Source organism: Dermacentor albipictus, chromosome 1 (assembly GCF_038994185.2).
Source record: "Dermacentor albipictus isolate Rhodes 1998 colony chromosome 1, USDA_Dalb.pri_finalv2, whole genome shotgun sequence".
In the NCBI taxonomy this organism is placed as follows: domain Eukaryota; kingdom Metazoa; phylum Arthropoda; class Arachnida; order Ixodida; family Ixodidae; genus Dermacentor; species Dermacentor albipictus.
In genome coordinates, this window is record NC_091821.1 from 267,387,893 (window position 1) to 267,407,914 (window position 20,022).

General features: G+C 47.8%; 3 protein-coding genes across 4 annotated transcripts in view; 2 read left to right on the forward strand and 1 right to left on the reverse strand.

Annotated features, from left to right (window-relative positions):
* Meltrin (meltrin) overlaps positions 1-12,659 on the reverse strand; it is a 128,225-nt gene extending 115,566 nt beyond the window's left edge. Inside the window, exon 1 of the mRNA XM_065448885.1 lies at positions 12,419-12,659. Coding sequence (XP_065304957.1) covers positions 12,419-12,518 — 100 coding nt within the window. The 5' untranslated portion in view covers positions 12,519-12,659. The remainder of the gene's footprint in view (positions 1-12,418) is intronic.
* Positions 12,660-14,562: 1,903 nt separating this feature from the next.
* LOC135915789 (WD repeat-containing protein 91) overlaps positions 14,563-20,022 on the forward strand; it is a 57,922-nt gene continuing 52,462 nt past the window's right edge. The window contains exons 1-2 of one of the 2 annotated variants that reach the window (XM_065448930.1): positions 14,563-14,733; positions 18,901-19,165. In XM_065448930.1, the coding sequence (XP_065305002.1) occupies positions 18,943-19,165 (223 nt within the window). In that variant the 5' untranslated portion in view covers positions 14,563-14,733; positions 18,901-18,942. The other variant, XM_065448919.1, reaches the window with a different exon arrangement.
* LOC135915784 (propionyl-CoA carboxylase alpha chain, mitochondrial-like) lies at positions 15,287-17,573 on the forward strand. The gene has a single exon (XM_065448904.1). It carries the CDS (start codon positions 15,370-15,372, stop codon positions 17,506-17,508), a length of 2,139 nt encoding a protein of 712 aa, XP_065304976.1. The 5' UTR covers positions 15,287-15,369; the 3' UTR covers positions 17,509-17,573.

The window sequence follows — 20,022 nt, forward strand, 5'->3', positions numbered from 1 at the left end:
ATGAGGGACGCACTCCTTGATCTCCTCATTAGAGAGTTTTAGTTTAGCGGACGCAAGCGACTTGCGTCCCGTAAACTAAAGCTCCATATTATTACACATGCCTGTATGTTCTTTTCAATTCGCTTTTATTCCGAAAATACGCTTTCGGCTAATAAAAAAAAAAAACATTTTTTATAAATTTTAATTTGCTTCAAGTCTGCTATACACATTGAATGTATGATCGAGCGTTACCTCTCCGTTATTTTTATTATTATTTTTAAACATGAGGGAAATCGAAATCACCGTGTAGTGGAGGGCTCCTCCGGTTTCAGCAACCAGGGGTTCTTTAACGTGCACCTAAATGCAAGCAGACGAACGCATTTCCATTCGCCCCAACTGAAATGCGGCTGCGAGAATCATACCCGCGACCTCACGCCAAGCAGATTGCCACCGCGACCGTTATACCCTGTCTTTCACCCGTAGGTCTTGTACCATTGTGGATGTTCGCCGGTGACAAAAGCGGCCTGCTCTTGCCATGCTGGTCCGAGACCGTCAGAACGCGGGCCCTGCACTAATGCCTTCACGGCGCTATTATCGGTGACCTTCAACCAGAGCCAGAGCCAGAGCCGTTATCCGGGCAAGTTGCCAGAACAAAACGAAATCATCCAGGCAACCAGTCAAGAAAACGCGGTCTCTGGCCCCCAACCCCCTGTACAGGACCGCATTACATACGCTAGTTATTGCGCAAAAAAAAAGTTACAAGAAATATCGCTTCCGAGCTCTCCCTAATGTTTGTTCACACTATCACTCAAGCTGCAGCTTCTAGTACGCCGAAGTTTTATTTGTTCTTTCCAATAGCGACCTTCAAAAAGCAGATACAGGGCATCATACACTTCATTGTCATCTTTTGGCGCTGAGACAAGGTTGCCTGCGCTCTTTTGAGCGCCAGCGGTCCATGAGTTCCGCGGCGCTCAAATTTCATGCTTACATCTACTTTCAATTACGGGAGAGCCAGCAATTTTGCAAATACACAATTAATAAAGTACAAAAATAAACTCCCGTAATTCACAAGAATGAGATTATTAAAAACGCTAAGCCTAGTAATGTTCAAAAGAAAAACAAAAAGCGAGACAAGCTGCACGAAAAAAGGCACCAATGCTGATCTCAAGCCATTATTTTTTTTTTCTCCTCTGATGAAACTTCCTCCGCCTTGCGTATTTTCGCACAAATGACTTGCTTAAGCTGGCCGAAATGGCAAGTATTCGAAATGTTGTGCCCGCACCTTGGGAACACCGCGGCCCCCTGCCCTGCGCGTGTAACCACCACCAGAATGAGTTCGCCGGCTTATTACTGTCAAACGACCAACTGCCGCGCGTCCGGAGTGCGCGATGGGGGCCGACCTGAGGATGACATCCAGTGGCAGGGTTCTTCGACTAGGCGTCAGTCAAACGCCTGCGGTGCGGCGCGAGGCATTCTTTCACGCGGAAGGGTTGGCATCCACTTCCGCTTCGCATAATCACGCGCCGTCGGCCAGCTGACGACGGCACCTTGCGAACCTTGAGCACAGTCGTCGTCAGCACGGATGACGCGTGCGCGATACGCGGCGCTCACTGAATCATCAGCGACCGCCGGCTGACAGGATAGCTGCGTGTGTGCGCGCGCACGCTGCGGCTTCGGCACTAACCCGCCGCAACATTGGCGGGTGAGTAAGTGGCCCACATGACGAACCTGCACACCTCCGACTAGGGTACCCTACTCCTACGCAGCAGCGTTACGAAATGACCGCTGCCATCGAGACTACAAGAGCAAGCGCAACGGAAGACTGAAGAACAATGAAATTTCTCCTTGGCACGCGTGCTGTCGGACGTGTGTACCGTGCTCAAGGTCGCCGCGCACAGGGGATCCGCACTCCCGGCGACAACACGCCGGATCGCTTAGAGCGCTCGGCACAATGGTCCGAATTACACGATAGGTGAAATATACCGTCGCCGCATACGGCAGTCGCCAGGCGTCTCCTAACGATAACGCCGCGTTAGCCATCCGTGCTCGCGGGTAGTTTGGGATGACGATCACCGGGACAGCAACATCATGGTGCCCTCCTGAGCAATTTTCGTTCAGCGATACGTGTACGCGTCATTCGCTGAAATTAGCAACCACCTTTAAATCACCTAGAGGGTGATTCCGCGTTCCTAGTGATTCGACCAATCTCAACTTCCACCGATTGACAAAACTGGGCCACATTCTCTGTTCCCGCAATGAGAGCGCTCCTCTGCGTGGCGCACAACCGCGAACGTTGCGCGATGCTGGTGAACGCGTTCGGCCCCCAACCGCACACGGGGCACGAGTTGGATACGCAGCGGTTCTCTTCGCCAGTTGGTGAGAGCGAAGCTGAGGCGGCCACGCGATAACATGGACGGCGCAACAAAAAGAATAAGAAGATAAAAATTAAATTCTGGGCTTTTAACGTGCCAAAAATACGCTCCGATTGTGAGAAACACCGTAGCGGGGGGCTGTGGATGAATTTCGTCACGTGGGATTCTACCACGATCGTTTTTGCATACCGCCCCTATCGGAATGCGGCCGGGATTGAAACCGCGTCCTCCTACCATAAGCAGCGCAATGCCATAGCCACTGGGCTAGGGCGGCGGCTAATGGAAAGATCGAAACGGACACAGAGAGAACCTAATTTCCAACTGAAATCGTGCGCCACCCATACAACCGATAGCTGACCCTGTAGAAACGACGATGGCGTGCCGCGTCGCGGCCCCGTGATCGGATCTGCGCGAGGCAGGATTTTCCTGCTGGCGACTTCATACAGGGCTAAGAAAACAACAATGCTGCTACAGTACTCGAAAACGAAACGTGCACGTATTTAGCACGGATCCAGCGCTCCGCACTCGGAGCATTTTCCTGAAACTTGAGATAATTTGATCGCAGTCAGCTGATATGCTTTATAACTCGTGGCACGCACCAACAACAGGAAGCTGTACCACCCTTTTAGCGTGCATTGAGGTGACTCATCTCTAGGCGCAGATTGGATTCCCAGAATGTACACGCGCTCGTCCTTTGACAACGCGAGCTTAGTCATCAAAGATGGTGCGGCCCAACAATGCGTAAAAACAGAAAGTGTGGACGTGCGTGCACTTGAGAGGGTATTCGACATTTGAGAGAGAGGTGCGTACAGTATTACAGTGCAAAGTAGTCTGGCACGGAGATATCGCAGGTGTGAGTGGGGTGATACACAAATCGGCGCATGGACAACGTAAAAGAAAAATGGCACACAAGCTTCAAGAATGAAAGCCACAGTGTACAAAATACGCATAATTAACAATAGCGCAGTAAACAAGGATGGAGAAAGACGCAAAAACAACATGAACGCGGCCTTCTCGTTCCCGCGTCTTTTTGCCGCCCCTCTTTACTGCGCTATTGTTAATTAAGACCCAGTACCAACTAGCCCACTTCGGCATTCATAAAACTCAGCACGCGAAGAATGGCCAGGAAACGAAAATAAGACTGCTCCGGTAAATGACAAGCTGCAGCAGGAGTTAGCTTCTCTCATTAAAAGTATATTCACTTTACCGCCGATACTTTTCAACCTTTCCCTCTTGTTTGACACGAATCGTGAGCGACCTATGGGACAAGCTTCACAGCGTCACGTGTGGTGAAGGGCAATCACTTGTAACGAAGCCGGCTGCCAAGCCTTTCTCGACCACCTCGTTAGAATTCACTATCACGCGGCTTGACATTTCGGCCGTTTCTTAAACGCACCCTTTTCCAAGAAAAAAAAAGAAAAAAGCGCTGCTCTACCTCACAGTTCATACATACGCAGAATACGAAACACATGTAACGAATAGGGCACGACGAAACTGCACACGTCCTAACGGGTAAGAACTAGAAAGAAAGAGAGCGTATAAACGCGGATGGCTCATAACAAGGCCGGTCACCGCAGTGCATCTCCCACAAGCTGGCCGCGCGCTTGACCCGCACGTCCTACGCGCTTACGTAACGCCGGCGGAGAGCACGAGAAGCAAAATAGGGGGAGTGGGGCGGGGTGAGCAAAGTTGCGCACTTGCGGGAGTCAACCGGAGCGCAGCTTCCGTGCGACTTTGAGAGCAGCGCGTGACTGGAAGGCCGCCAGCGTGACGCGGCTTGGCGGGGTTGCGAGGCTCACAGCTCACGCACCGTGCGCGTGCCGCCGTGCGGGAGGAGTCCTCGCACGGGTTGCGCAGCTGAAGACGCACTGGAATGAGTCTGCAGTTGCGCAGCAGAAATGACCAGCCACGAAAGGCCAGGGCCGCACGGCGGAAACGCGGCCGCAAAGTTACACAGCACGAATTACGGAATACACTCCAGAGACACGTGTGAAGTTGCTCCGCGTCTCGGCAACTAAGCCAGAAGGCGCTTCCCTTACACTGTTCCGTATTGAACCGATTCTTTTTAGTATTTCACTGCGGCAGGCCTTAGGCCCGCCGGGCTGTCTGAGGGTTCAGCCAATGGGAGCAGGGAATGCTACAATTCAATCAAATGAAGATGCCTGCTGGTGTCGCACGTTAATTACTCGGTGCAGCTTGTTCGTAGTCCTACATATTGCAATTATTTATCGTGTTATCGTATACGTTTGTCGTCCTTGTTTGGGTTAACAAGATCACTGTGTACGTTCAGTGTTGTGGAATCACCAGTCACCACAATCTGTAATATATACTGTTACACTATGCTATTATTTCTGCTATGATATGCATTTGTTCTACGTTCCCGAATATTATTGTCAGAGGCGATATGCTGTAACTACGACCTCATCACAGATAGCAGGGCATAATCAACCTTGTTAACCCTCTCTAGTATGAAGAAAAATGGCACATGCAAAGTGTGGTTACATTTAGTTTTCTATCAATGCGCATTTAGAAAAAGCCAATTATAATCGTGTGTGTGTGTGTGTGTGTGTGCGTGTGTGCGTGCGTGCGTGCGTGCGTGCGTGCGTGCGTGCGTGCGTGTGTCACTATAGGCGCAGTCTTGTTCCGGCAGGCGAAGTTCCTGCACCACACTAACAAACTTAACTAAGCTTGAATGCAAAAGTTTGAATGTGGTGCACGTTACATTGCGCTATGGAATACAAAAAAGACAAAGAAAAACCAGCCGGTAATGTAGAAATACACCTTGCAGTGGCGTAGTCAGGAATTTATTTTGTGAGGAGGGGACACGCACTTGACCGGGGAGGGGGTGGCTGGGCAGGCGAGCGTTGTGGCAGATCACTTTATGATGCCTATCCCGATACGCTGAAATTCGGGAGGAAAGGGGGGCCCGTGCATGGTGTGCCCCCCTCCCCTGTTCTCTCTTTCTGGCTACGGCCCTTTCGCGATATTAAATGTCGCTTTGCACTTGCCAATCGACACTTTACATTTTTTTAAGCACAATATTTCTGACGGAAAAAATTATTGACTTTGTCAAAACGCACGCCGCCGGTAACTAAAGTTGCTTAGACAGGTGGCCTTTGGTTGCGGCTCGTAACTCATTCCACTGTTCGTATTAGCTCGATCGATAATATAATGCACAAAGTGTTACTACATGAAAATAACAGGCAAATATCAAGAACAATCAAACTAAAAGTGGAAAGAGCGAAGACTAACTACACTGCGCAGAAAATACTCCCACGCATCCGTTGTTCCTGCCATGCATAGTGTCCACGACAGTGGACATTTGTAAAAATGTGCTAAGAAAGAACTTGGCTTCACTCAGCGGCAATATTTATAGGTTTTGCTTCCAAATGCTTCTTCTATCGCTTGTAGGCAATTATAAGTACCAAACCGCAATGGCAAGATAGTTATACAAGTAAAAGTGTAGGGACGAACGTGACTTTCCCACCGGAAAAAAGGGACGCCATCTTTGAAGCTGAGCTGGGGAAAAACGGTGGTTGGTGGCGCCTACAGGAAATATCTGTTGTCCACTGAAGTTGACACTATGCAACAAGGGTTACGCCTGTTTTTTGCCTTGGCACCCATTTTCATGCCATACTTTAGAATGAATGAAGTGATTTGATTTGAACTTAGGCGGACATTTCTCTGTGCTGCCCAGTTTCCGCCTCAACTACGAAAAGAAAAAAAAAGAAGTGTGGTGGGGGAGATGGGTCACGGAGTAGTGCTTGGATGAGCGTAGTGATTCGGCTTTGTCGGTCAGAAAACATGTTGTAGAACGGTCAAGCGCAAAAGACGACGAAGCAAGTGGACGCAAGCGCTGTGCGTCCACTTGGTTCGTCCGTGTCCTCTCTATATTGCGCTTGAACGTTCTCTTCCAATTGCGTAGCAGCAGACGTACACGCACTTGAGTTCACGCTCGAGGACGCACCGTGAAAGAGGTTCACCTAAAAAAAAAGAAAAGAGAAAGGTAATCGAATTCGGCTGTCAGCGCTCCTGACACGAGTCACACGGATATTTCGCTTAAAAAATATGTCTTCCTGCGTGAATACCGAACGGCAGCCGAGTTGTTCGAAGCAGATGCGCGCGACTCGCTATCTCGCGGCACCGGACGACGATGTCGGCACCTGGGCCACCCCGCTGCTTCCCGTCACATCGTCTGGGCTTCCCGACAACAGCGCTATCGCGTGCCCCTGGGCGAACTGGGCGGAGCGCTGAACGAGCGTTCACCTCACGCGTGTCCTCCTCCCTCCATGCGCATCGTGGCGCACCGCCGTGGACACGCGGCCGATTGATGAGAAGCGCAACAAAGGCGCCCGATAAGAGGCGCAAACAGTTTCGCACGGTTCACCAACCGATACAGTTTTTCCCACAAATAATGCCGTGCAAATGCCGGAAACGATGCGCGGGTTTTGGAGGTACATAATTCAAAGGAGGCTATAAGATCATGCCAGTACGTGACCGCAAGAAGCCGCGCCTCGATCAGAATTACAAGTCCTCTCAGACGGCTGCACAGCCTACAACAAATACTGCGGAGGCGTGAAAATTAAGCGGCAGTCAGAAGACACCTATTTCCAATGTATTTCTGGCGATACTATATAACGGCCAAAAAAAAAAGAAAACGGCGCAGTATAGTTTCCACAGTGCTGCCTCTATACGGTGTCAGCGGCGCATCATACACAGACGGCGCGCATGCAGTCGACTCTGTGTCGAGTCCATTATGAATACACTTAAGCGGGCGAGGACCGGTAAAAACTACAACTGCTCTTTCCAATCGTGCAAACCCACGCAGAGCTACGGGGCCGTTAGAGGGCAACGAAGTCCGGTCCCAGAAATTATAATTTAGGGTGGGGTTTTACGTCTCAATGCTGCGCAGTGGGATACGCGGTAACGTCAAAGTTGAGCAGAACCATCTTGCGGGCCTAGTTGGTTCCCTGATAGGGATTGATACCTACTGCGCCAGACAGCCGGGAAACAGACATGCACAAAGAGAAGCCTGCTTCGCATTCCCTCTCTTTGCGTTGTCTGTTACCGTCTCGCGCACTAACAGCCCCTAGTAACAAGACAGACGGCGAGATTGTTCTTTCCACGCGCGATGCCATTATGCCATCGCAAACAAGCCTCTACGTGAACGCTCTTTAGTAATTCGACAAGTGGTGCCCAAGTTACAAATAATCCTCTAAAAACAACTCTTATGAGAGCACTGCAATGTTCCGAACAGAACTTTTTCTTGCCCTCATAATTCCAATTGTTTACATCGAATAGCGGAAATATGCCCTCGAAACCATCATGCATATGGGAAAGGGCCCGATTGTCTGCGACAATTTCTCTCGCGCTGAGTTTACATCAGAAACACTGCGTGGTAGGTCTTATTAGCGTACTACATGAGGCCTGGCTAAATAATTTCTGCATCGATGAGTGTCGCTCTCAAATACGAAATGAATGCGATAACTATCTGCAACACAAGAGGAGTTGATTCACATTTAATGACGGCTTCTTTCCGTCCCGATGTTCATTCTACCAATCAAGGACACACGAGCAGGGCGGTGATCTGCATGCTTTGCGCCACTAAAAGGCACTGCGTGCACGACAGCATCTGTGCACAACCCTGCATGCAACTAGTTAATCATCGAATCCTCGTGACGGGAGACGTCGTCACGCGGGAGGAGGTATCAGTTAAACGTTCAAATGACTTATTTTAATATATCGAGCCATCTATTAATTATGCTAGTTCGATAATTCGATATATCCGGGCTCGACTGTCTCAGCAGCTTATCATAACCCGCTGACACATGTGACCTTTTTCTGCAAACTTGCTACAGCTCAAGGTGGCGATCTGCGTCAGCACAGTGACAATGTCACCCCGCGGGCTTGACGTTTAGGGCGTTACGTTCATGAATAGCACGGCAAGTGAAATGACAGAGTACCTCGCGTTCACGCATGGAACCGAGAAACGAAAAAGAAAAAAAAAGCGATCTCGAGAAACGAAAAAGAAATAGAAAAGGCTTATTGAATACAAATCCCACTTCTGAGAATATTTGGAAAAATACGTATACCCTAAGAACGATTCCACAGCGCAGGTCAAAACTGTTTTAATTACGCGGCTACGAATAGTAGTCACATCTGAAGTGTGTGCATATATATATATATATATATATATATATATATATATATATATATATATATATATATATATATATATATATATATATATCCGCGCTTTATAAGTTCCTCGTGAATGACGGCTTACCTTAAAGGAAGAGACGGCAGCGCTGCGCATACGCAGGACCCAAACTATTTTGTACACCAGCGTCCGTTAATATTGAGTATGCTATCTCTAAATCGACGTGATACATAGTTTTACATTCTTTTTTCATTCTTGCTTTTCCGCCTGGCGCCAATACTATAAAAGCATGTATCTAGCTGAGCCGTTGTCATTGTTCAAGCGCTTTCGCCGCGTAGCACTGTCTTTTGGAAACGTGGTACAACGAACCTAAGCACGGAGAGAGAATCACGAAGAAAGTAACAGCAGTAACAACTAAGATGACTACCCTGCAGATTTCAGCACCGAGAGCTATAAACCGCGTCGACCCGGTCTAGAACGTCCGCATACGCCAGTCAGGAAACGGTTTCCAGCTACAGACGGATCCCTATATACGGCTCTCTGAAGATCTTTATTAATAATGTTCTTATTCGTTACTTTCAGCGCTGCGCCTGAGCTGCCGCATAAAACATAGAATTTCACTTTGGCTCAGAAGTTCGCAAACGGGAGTTGATGTCCGCAACATACTCAGGGGAAGTGCGAAGCGCTCTACTAGAACGCCGTTCTTCACCGTGGAGGTCTGTGCAACAGCTCAACGCGCCTGCATATTTGAATAATTCGGGTAAACCAACGCACGGTCGGTCAGGGGCATACCAACTAGTGCTAGAGGGGGGGGGGGGGGGCGTGAGGCAAGTCAAAAGCCCTCTCTGATATATATATATATATATATATATATATATATATATATATATTGTAGCATTGCGGATTACCAATGCATTGAAAAAGGGACTGAAAATGCGCCAGTGCCACCTATTTCTATAAGTAAGATATCTGATTATCAATGATACATTGTGAACCATTAGGAACCGGCAGATTATGCTTTATTCGGAGCAGCCCTTAAGTTGCAAATAGCAGCGCTGTTTTTGTGCTTGCAAAGATTGTTACACGGCTCCAAGGAACTAGCAATTTCGACAAATATGCCAAGGTACGATCATCCTTTTAACATAAAGTGCAACTGATGTCGCTGCAAAGGAAGAAACACAATCCTCACTGCAGAAGCAGGGGACATCTTCTACCGGGGCTGCAGCATCGGCACAGCGTAGACGAGCTCGTTCCCTGTTCTGCTCGCGGCGTTGCTGATCGAAAGCTGCCTGCTCCTCAGGACTACGTATGAATTGGGGCCCACCCCTTTCGAAGCCGGAAAGAAGCTGCTGCACGCGCTCAGCTGCGACGGAGAGCAACGACGTCACTACTGGCGCAGCCAATCGCGCGCCTTCCTTTTTTTTTTCGCGCATGCGCATGGAATTGCGCCGGAGTTTTCGGCGTACAGCTAGGCGACAGACGGACGGATGGACGAACCGACTAGCTATATACAGCTGCGCTGTAAGAAATATTAGTGGCCTCAGCTGTTCTATTTGATTTGACAGTGTGCAGGCGACAGTGCAACTTCTAACTTTTGAATAAAGGGGGGGGGGGTCAGGTGCGCCCTTGTCTAATCGCCTAGTCCACCTAATCACGCACTCTCAGCGTGCACACTATGCTTGGCCCGCGCAGAGTATGCAAATACATGATCCATGGAAAATAAAGCATAATTATTTTTACTAATAATTGGAGAAATAAAAAGAAGGGGAGAGGGAGGGAGAAAGAGCGGGAGCCGGGAGACAGGAACAACCTCTTTGGACCAATGAACCCTCGTTCACGTTGCAGGGTTCGCATTATTCTGGGTAATTACTACAGCCGTGGCGTGCTTTGTCGCAGAGGGATAGGTTACACTAAGAGTACACTCCGAAATGGAAGCTATTTCGACACCTCTCTTCATTTCAGAAAACGGCACTCACACCGGGACGCAGTGGAAGTCACGAAGAGAAGCCTGGAATCTTTGTGGCGCTCCCGCGGGCCGCACGATGGTGAAGCGGGCGTGAAACTGACCGTTGATACCTTTTCCCTTGCGATTTCTTTAAGGATGTGAATTTTCTCGTCGACAACCCGATACAAAAGGCAAAATAGATCACCTTCCGAGGCGTTCGAGACTTCAATGTGACCAAAATGACCTCAATGCTCGCATGGTGTTCTGTCTGCGGAAAAAACCAAACCGCAAAAAGCGCCAAGACAGTACCCAAGTCGGGAAGACCGCAGGATGATTAACGCACCAACAGTTTTGAATTGGTACATAAAGGAATAACAATGAGACTTGGCAAATGTCGGTTTCCCGGTCGTGTCTGCGACAGGTAACGACAGCACAACGTGACATTTCGATCCTGCCTAATCATACCCCGCCGCCCACGACTTCTTCGTCATCGCTCAACTATGTAACGCGCTTTTGGTGGTGGTTCAGTAGGCAAGTCACGAAATAAAAAGCCCCGGGGCACGCGAGAGCCAGCCGCCGCCGTGCCAGACGAGAGGCTGAGTGATGCGTCAAATGCGCACACAGCCGGTCGTCAGGGGGCAGCGGCCACCGTCCGGATGATGAGTCACGTTCACCTGGAAGACCAGGGGCGCTACCCCGCGCGGCACGGTCGAACGCGCACGCATGGTTATCACGCACGCGCGCGTTTCCCGTCGCAGGCCGCGTTGGCCCAGAGAGGAGCCGAGCGAACGAGCCGCGACACGGACACGAAGCATCATGATGCGCGCTCTGCAACGGAACGGAGAACAAGGGAAGTCCTCCCGGAGCATCACTCCGTCGTGCCACGCATGACAGACGCCGTCGATAATAGAGTTGCCATCGGCTTTCCCTTTTTTTCTCCGTTCCGTGCGCGCACAATAAATATCGCGATACAAAAGGTGCCGCGTCGAAACAATCGACAGATTTTCCAGTTACCGCACACCTTGTCATCGCTGGCGGCTGGCTGCGCATACCGGCAATGTTAGAAAGTAGTGGCCGCATATAACATGCACCTTAGTTTTGCCAAATAATGTACGCTGGTAGAATGCGAACACATCAGCGGGTATCTTCGCATCACAAGCCCCTCAAGTTTGCACAAGAACCGCGTTGCGCAAAAGAAAAGGAATGCGAAGCCGTACTAGCACCGTATGCGAGGATATCTACATTTCATTTAGATACTGTCTACAAGACACGGCAATGAAATAGGAATGCTTTTAACAGCAAAATTTAATGTTATAACGTACGTAACGCGTATTTATTTACTTATGTTGCAAGGCTTTAGCTACATCAAGTAAGGGTATTTGCGCAATATGGAATTACATTCAGCAAAATACCCCACTCAAGCTATGATGTCACGAAGGAGGTTCTCGACGGAAAATTATCGTTCCTTTCATTCACTTCACCATGGAAAGTGATATAGGAGCTTCAGTTTTCGCTTTCAAACATGCACACGTTATACTTGACATATCACAACGCAACATTCAGTAGAGTCATGATCACACAGGTTGTAGTTTCGCAGCAGCTTAAGTAGGCAATAATAACAAAGCATACTAAAAACGAATACAAAAAGGAGCTGCTTCCAAGCGACCAATGGACAAGGGTTCATTTGACAGTGAGGATGGTTAGCAGCTGGGAAGAGGGAGCGCTCTTTCTTGGTATTGGAGTTACATGGTAAAAACACGTTACTTATAGATAAGAAGCGAAACAAAGTTTTCTTTTTCCCCAGCGCAGTTATGCTATACCACTACTGTTGCTGCGCAAGCAAGTGCAACAATGATAAGTACTTAGACGTTTCAAATGTCCGAACATTCTTGTCGATCGGGGCTCGTAGCGATGCTCTCAACGGTGCGCGGAGAAGAGTGATGAAAAAGCACAGTAGCTCACCTGCCGTTTTCTCAGCCGGCACAGCACATACGGCAAAGTCCAACACCGTCAAAAGCACGACGAACTTATTGTTCCAGGATGCCTTCAACCGTACCCACATCGCGCCTCGCAACAGTCGAGACACCTCACCACTTCACGAAGACATCACCGACATCCCTGCCATTATTAGGAAAACACTCGCGAGTCGCGTCGCCAACGGCGCCACCAGGCGTGTTCGTGCATCTTGACATCACAGCCGCTTTCGACATCACTTCCTGTACAACAGGGTAGCCAGATGACTACCACGAAAAGAAACCGCCTGACAGCGCACGAGCGCCGCGCCTCGTACGTTAGCGGCTTGCACCAACCTTTAGATACTTTTTCAGTTCTACAACTTCTCCTCTCGAGCCTGGCGTGACTTCTGCTAGGGGGCTGTGAGGGCGCTGCTGTCGAGCTTTGTGTCAAGTGAGCGGCGCTGCTCCGCTGACGTGTGCACGCTGGCTGCGGGTGTTTGATCTGCTTCTTGTGCTGGTAGCCGATTTGATTTTTTCACTGTGTGTGCCTTGTCTTCGTGCACGTGGCCGGCGGTGGAGGCCCCTTGCGTTGTACATTGTGGCCTGTCCGGAAAATATCCGCAAGAGTCACCCCCTACCTTCGGAATATTATACTTAGCTTAAATAACATCAGAGAGAAAAAAAGAACATTAACGTGACGTATAAAATATTTGACGCACATTAATATCACGGGTTAACGTTTACCGTATTTTGCGATAGGTGAGTGCGACAAGAAGATCTGGCACATGTATCAGCCTTTAAATTTCGACAACAAAAAAGCAAAACTCCTCCACTTGGATATAGCTGGCTGACGCCTGAACAGCACAACAGTTCGGCTCGAGTGAGCGTTCCTCCCTTTAAATCAATGTCGTGTTTTGAACAGAAATTGCTGCTTATAGGCGTGCATGTAAGTTGACAAAATGCTGCATTCATATCGACATCTGTAAACGGACGTACATGACAAAGTTCAAGAGCTTGGAGCTCTTGAACTGCACTGAAGCTCTTCCGCGTGTGGATAGCGATGATGTAACGCTTTCGGTGCGCAGTCGTGTGTAACTACGCTGCTATAAAAGCCGCCCAAATTTCACTACCTCATGTCATGGCAAGGTGAAGTGTTTATCCGCATCACACAATACATGCGCGGCGCGTCGAAGATCGCTTCCGGAAACGGCTTTCACTTAAAACGAGGACATTTACAGGACACCCCGTGTTTATTCAGACTTCAACAGGAGACAGCTCGTGTACCTATCCTCCCAGTTAGGTTCTTCGTATATAAGAGAGTAAAAAAATGTTCAGCAAGACGGCTGCTTTATTCAGCGAGCACTAACTAATGCCCAGCGCCGCGACAAACAACCATAACCGCGCCAGGCTACAGCAGACGACGCTGGCATGCTTGGCGCCAAGGTCGATGGCAGCGCTTCGGTGGTGGGAACAGCAGCGGACCGCTTGCTGCGCGTAATAGTTCTCCGGAAACCCGCAAGGTGGAGAGAAGTTATTATTAAAGGGCGCATAGGCGAGGCGAGGAGTTCTGAAACTTGGCTTGTACCAATTTGCGCAAACAATGCCGTGAGGTGGACGAAATGCGCTTGGAGATTTGAGCGTGTGTAAAGTCCCTCAGTAACCTTAAGCTTGTGGCGCCATGTTGTGGAGACTGACAAAGTCTTGCTGAAATCTTGTGAAAACGAGAACTTCCCGATTACCACTGGTTTTTCCACAAGATAATGTTGCGTGATGCAGCTTGTCGTTTATTTTTCTTTTCTAACTTTTTAATATTATTTTTTATTTTTGTAGGTGCGCCCATTTGTACGTATTGTACACTCTAGTACGTAAGCTTGTTACGCCTTTGGAGGAGCCTTTTGCTATAGTGCCTAAAAGGGAGCTTCTAGGCACAATACTTTTGCTTTATCGGCTTAAGTGAATGTGCCGGGGCAGCCCACAAGTCGCTCAAACAAATATTTGTTCTAAAACCAAACATTGCAAGAGATCGGAATGACATACAACATTGCAACAGTTGCAATTCAAAACGCTGGTAGCACGCGCACAACCGCAGCACCAAACAAAATAATAATTACGTTGGCGCGCCTTTCACGTCCTCTGTTGAGCAGTAACAAAACTAAATTTTCGCACACTGCGTTATCTCTACAAGTTATGTCGCTCAATGCATTATTTTTGAGGTAGAAAAAACAATAACAAATTAATTATCTCTTCTAGGTGGACGCGCTCCCTATCGTAGTGATTACGCTGCGTGCATGCTACTTTTAGAATAAAGGAAAGAGACGTAACGTGAGTAGGGAGGAATATATTTCTCCGGAGTACAAATATCGATTGCCTTGTCTGGGGCGTATTGTGCGCGTTCGGAAACTCAGTTCGCCTTTCATGAACTCACGTGTCGCCGCGTAACTGTAGACTGTTCATATGTCGACGCACAGCCAGTACACGCACTGCATTTCGCGTTGTACCCAGCAGTCGTGCGTTGTCCTATGCTTGTGTGTGTTCTGCTATGGCGGCGTCACAATTCGCAGATGACTTAGTCCGGGATTATTTGCGCTATCGTGGTTTTTTTGCATCCCTTAAAGCATTTGACTCCGAAGTGAAGGCAGACAAAGACAAAGGTTTCCGAGTAAGTAACTGTTCTGCATGCGTTAAGCCTTCGATACCGGTCTCAGTTGTTTTCACGGAGACACATGGTCGTGAATTAGCCGTGCCGTCACGTTGGCCAGTTGTGGTGCACTTCGAAAAGCGTCATTGAAAACTTCAGAGGTGCTAAAAAGCGGGAACATATGGGGGCGTTTTCATGTCTCATGTTCGTGCAGTGGTTGCCACGCTGACGCGCATGCGCGGATAGCTAATCCGGTTTGTTGTGAGGCTGCATGCTCGGCCACGCTCGCGTAGTTCGTCAGCGAAGCTGTAGACGGCAATATGGCTCCCTGCTGTGTTACGCCAAATTTGCTGTCGTTGGTTTCGAGGCACAGACTGCGTTTTTGCGCGCCGTTGGTGAGAAATCAGTCATGGACGTCAATTTACACGACGGATCCGATAGACCCAAAAGAGGATAAGTTCAAGAAAATCCTCATCGCTAACCGAGGCGAGATAGCCTGCCGAGTTATTCGCACTTGTAAGCTGATGGGCATTAAGACGGTGGCCGTTCACAGCGACGTAGATTCACGTAACTTGCATGTGAAGCTCGCCGACGAAGCGTACTGCATTGGGCCTGCACCGACCAGTCAGAGCTACCTGCGTGTTGACGCCATACTTGACGCTGTCAAGAGGTCCGGAGCCGATGCAGTTCATCCTGGATATGGTTTTCTGTCCGAAAACATGGACTTTGCCGCACAGCTTACTGAGGTTGGCGTCACATTCATTGGCCCCAATTCCAAAGCCATTCACATGATGGGCGACAAGATTGAAAGCAAGCGCATAGCAAATGCCGCTAAAGTGAATTGTATCCCTGGATTTGACGGCGTTGTGAAGACGCCGGAGGAGTGCGTGAAAATAGCGCAAAGTATTGGCTATCCAGTCATGATTAAGGCATCAGCTGGTGGTGGTGGCAAAGGTATGCGTATCGCCTGGAATGACAAGGAGGCTATGGACGGATTTCGCTTCTCGTCTGAGGAAGCGAAGTCAAGTTTTGGGGATGACAGACTGCTGGTGGAAAAGTTCATTGACAAGCCGCGACACATTGAGGTGCAGTTGATGTGTGACAAGCACGGGAACGCTGTGTACCTGAATGAACGAGAATGTTCCATCCAACGAAGGAACCAAAAGGTTATCGAAGAGTGTCCGAGTACGTTCTTGGACCCCGAGACACGCAAGGCCATGGGTGAGCAAGCGGTGTCACTGGCGCTGGCTGTGGGATACGATTCTGCAGGTACAGTCGAGTTTCTGGTAGATTCAAAGAAGAACTTCTATTTTCTTGAAATGAACACTCGTCTTCAGGTGGAGCACCCTATTACAGAGTGTGTGACGGGCGTGGACATTGTGCATCAGATGATCAGAGTTGCCAAGGGCCATCCACTTCGCATTTCTCAAAAGGACGTTCCTCTCCGGGGCTGGTCATTCGAGTGCCGAGTTTATGCAGAAGATCCTTTCAAGCATTTTGGCCTGCCCTCAATAGGGCGACTCTACCAGTACATTGAGCCAGACCACATTCCGAATGTGCGCTGTGACAGTGGCATTGTTGAAGGCAGTGAAATAAGCATTTACTATGATCCGATGATCTGTAAATTGGTTACATACGGGGACAACAGAGAGGCTGCAAGGCTCACAATGCTGAAGGCATTGGATGCTTATGTCATCCGAGGTGTCACTCATAATATAAGTTTGCTGAGGGCAGTTCTTTCAGAGCCTCATTTTATCAAAGGTGATATTGACACTGGGTTCCTGCCACGGATATATCCTGATGGTTTCAAGGGCAAAGAATTGTCTGAAAAAGAGTACACTCACTTTTCTTGCTTGGCAGCAGCTATATTTTTACAGGATGAACTACATGCTCGTGAGTTTGTAAATGGACATAAGGTGGCAACTGAAGAGACGTTTGCTCGCTGGCATGTCGAAGTAATTGTAGATGGCAAAAAGACCTCTGTCACTCTCAGCCATGAAGGCAACAGCACCTACTCTGTTCAAGTTAAGGATGGCAAGTTCACTGTCACTTTGCCTGCTAACCTTTCCCTGCCTCTTGTCAAAGCTGTCGTTTGTGGTGATGAGTACACCTTGCAGCTTCTTCAGCGTGACTACTCGGGAAACTTGAAGATTTCCTTTGAGGGCACATCGTTGAGTGTAAAAGTGCTTATGCAAGAGGCGGCCAATTTTCTGAGCATGATGCCTGAGAAGCCAAAGGCAGATACAAGCAAGATTGTGGAGGCACCAATGCCTGGTGTGGTTAAACACGTGACTGTCAAAGTTGGGGATATGGTGGCTGAACAACAAGAAGTGTGTGTCATCGAAGCAATGAAGATGCAAAATAGCTTGGTGTCTGCTGCCATGGGCAAAATCAAAGGTGTATTTGTCAAGCCAGGCCAGACTGTTGATGAGGGCCAGCTGCTTGTTGAGCTGGAGTGATCTGCACTTGGAAGTTTCTCTACTGAGGTCTACAGTTTTGTAATAAATGTACAGAAGACAAAAAAGCCTCGTCTCTTGTTTCTCCATTACTTTCATGTTTGTGGTAATTTTATGTTCCAAGATATTGAGTATGCATAGGCAGTTTTGACGCTACTCCTTCATAGAAGGTTGTCATATACAAGAAAATGAGGTAGAACAGGTTGCATTTCTGATGACGTGGTACAGTTATCTTAGTTGGGCCAGCGTGTATGCACAGAACTGTAACTTTGTGTGTGTGGTTGCAGTTGCACTAAGGTAATAATGTTTCACATGTTGCAGCAGGATAAGTGGCCTGCCAGAGCTGTTGCATTGGCAACTGTAATTGTGAAAAATATAGCATGTATGTGCTTGTGGAATGGGTGTGGCACATTTTATAAGCACAAGTACATGCTTTTAGATGCTGCTACTATGTGTATGTTACAAAATACATTTCATGTGACTTCCGATTTGCTACCAGATGTATGACTAGCTTGTATTGTGTACCCATGCCGACTACTACTATTTCAACCATAGTATTGTGTAGCATTACAGCTCGGATTCTGTACTGCTGCATGGTGTGCTGGGGTATATTATGTATTTTCTGGCATTTAATTGAAACTGCATTGTTCTTAAGCATCGGAGGTAATGTCAATCTGTTGCCATTCACATTGGTATGGTATATATTTTGTATTGTCTATTTGCAAGCATAGCACTCCTTGTCTTTGGGCAGTGATCCACACTGGTGGTGCTGTGGCAGTGAGCTTAAATGCTATCATGAGTGGTATAACATACTCCAGAAAAGCAACCTTGAGTCCAATTTGAATTCTTGTTTTTATTGGAAAAGTATCTAAATTGAACCGCGACGATTATCAACTGTCATGGTCAGCAATAGATATTTATGAGGGGTGATGGATTTTTTGTACTACGTTGAAATTTAGTTGGACCTCACAGCCCGATTTGTACTGTGGTAGCTGGCTACAGCAGTGTCATGGTGTAAGCCTTAACTAATTTGTCATTAATTAATCTGTTGTTGTACAGTCTAACTTCCGAAGTTAGTACAGTTCATTTGATGACAAATTGGGTTGTTTTTACTTTGTATATTCTCTACTTCTGCGGAAAGCCTTGTGCATAAATTTCTTTGCAGGAAGGTTTTTGTTTTGTTACAGTATCAAGGTACTTGTTTTACTACACTCATTTCAGGAATGGCAGAAGCTATTTGTATAAACAAGTAGCAGTGTTGATCAGCTGTAAGACCAGTAGACTTTGTAGCATTCTCTTAAACATGTACTCTTCCTCAGTGTTCTTCAAACCATTCCTTATGTGTCCCAGATATGCTTGGGACTGGCACATGCAGCGTGTGTTTGTTCTTTGCAGCCTGATCGCGTAGTGGAACACTTGAGCGCCTGCATAGAATCCATGGACTTGGTAGGTCTGCGAGACACCTGGAGCCACTTAGACAGCCACATTTTTCGACGACTTGAGCAGTCTTTTATTCCCACCGTGCGGAAGTTGGAGATGGCCCTGCTGCGCATGTATGTTGTTGCATGTGTCACCAACAGCCGGCAAGACAAGCTTACGGAGTTCTTCGATAAAATGGCTCCTGAATTACATTTCCAGGCTGAATGGAAAGAGTGGTTTGGTGTGTAGCCTCTTTTTGCATACCATGCAGTATTCAGCAATGCATTCTTGAAATGAGCTGTTGTGTTAAGGTGATTGCAGCAACTTAGACACTGCATTTCAACAAAGGTGGATACTTACTTGGACTTTGAATTACTGCTCGGGCTATATTGCCTGAGCAGCAATACTGATCTGCTTCCTTCCACCGAGTTGAAAATTGCAAGCTTGCTCTTTTATTCTTATCTCTAAAATTAATTCGAAAAGTGTTTGCAGTATGTGTGCGATTCTGGCCTCAGTTTATAGTAGTTAGTGTTGCAGCCATGACTTCTGTGTATTAAGTGAGAATTGCATTTGTGGCCTTTGAGGGCTGCAGAATAAGCTGTAAATTCTGGCCTGTCATCTGTCTGTTTTACAGTTGTCTCAATGAGCCTTGCAGTCTTTCTTTTCAGTATGAACTTTTTAACTTGGCTTGAATTTCTGCTTTATTGCTGCAAGTACTTAATGCACACTGTAATCTAAAGGCATTTTTTTTTTTTGCTACAGTTAGCAAAGCTTGTCTCCTTGTTCACTCTTACAAAGAAGAGTGAATTTGAGCATTTGCTCTGTTGAATGCCTTTGCTTTGATTGGTTATGTTCCAAACAGGCCAAATGACTGGATAGTTGATTGAGGCTCCTGTCCTTGCTCGTGCTAAATCTTCAATGAAGGATAGAGACTTTGGCATGTTGTAGTTCATGTTAAAATAAGAACAGCGCGAGAGACTGGGACAAGTGAAGAAAGACACATGAAGATACAGACAATTTGTCCCTGTCCCTGCCATTTTTATCAAGTCGAGACTCCAGTAGAGAGCCGAGCGTGTCACGATTCAACATTTTTGCACA

Bases quoted from the DNA above. Each gene is read 5' to 3' on its own strand.
- LOC135915784 (XM_065448904.1), top strand. From the start codon at position 15,370: ATGGCTCCCTGCTGTGTTACGCCAAATTTGCTGTCGTTGGTTTCGAGG.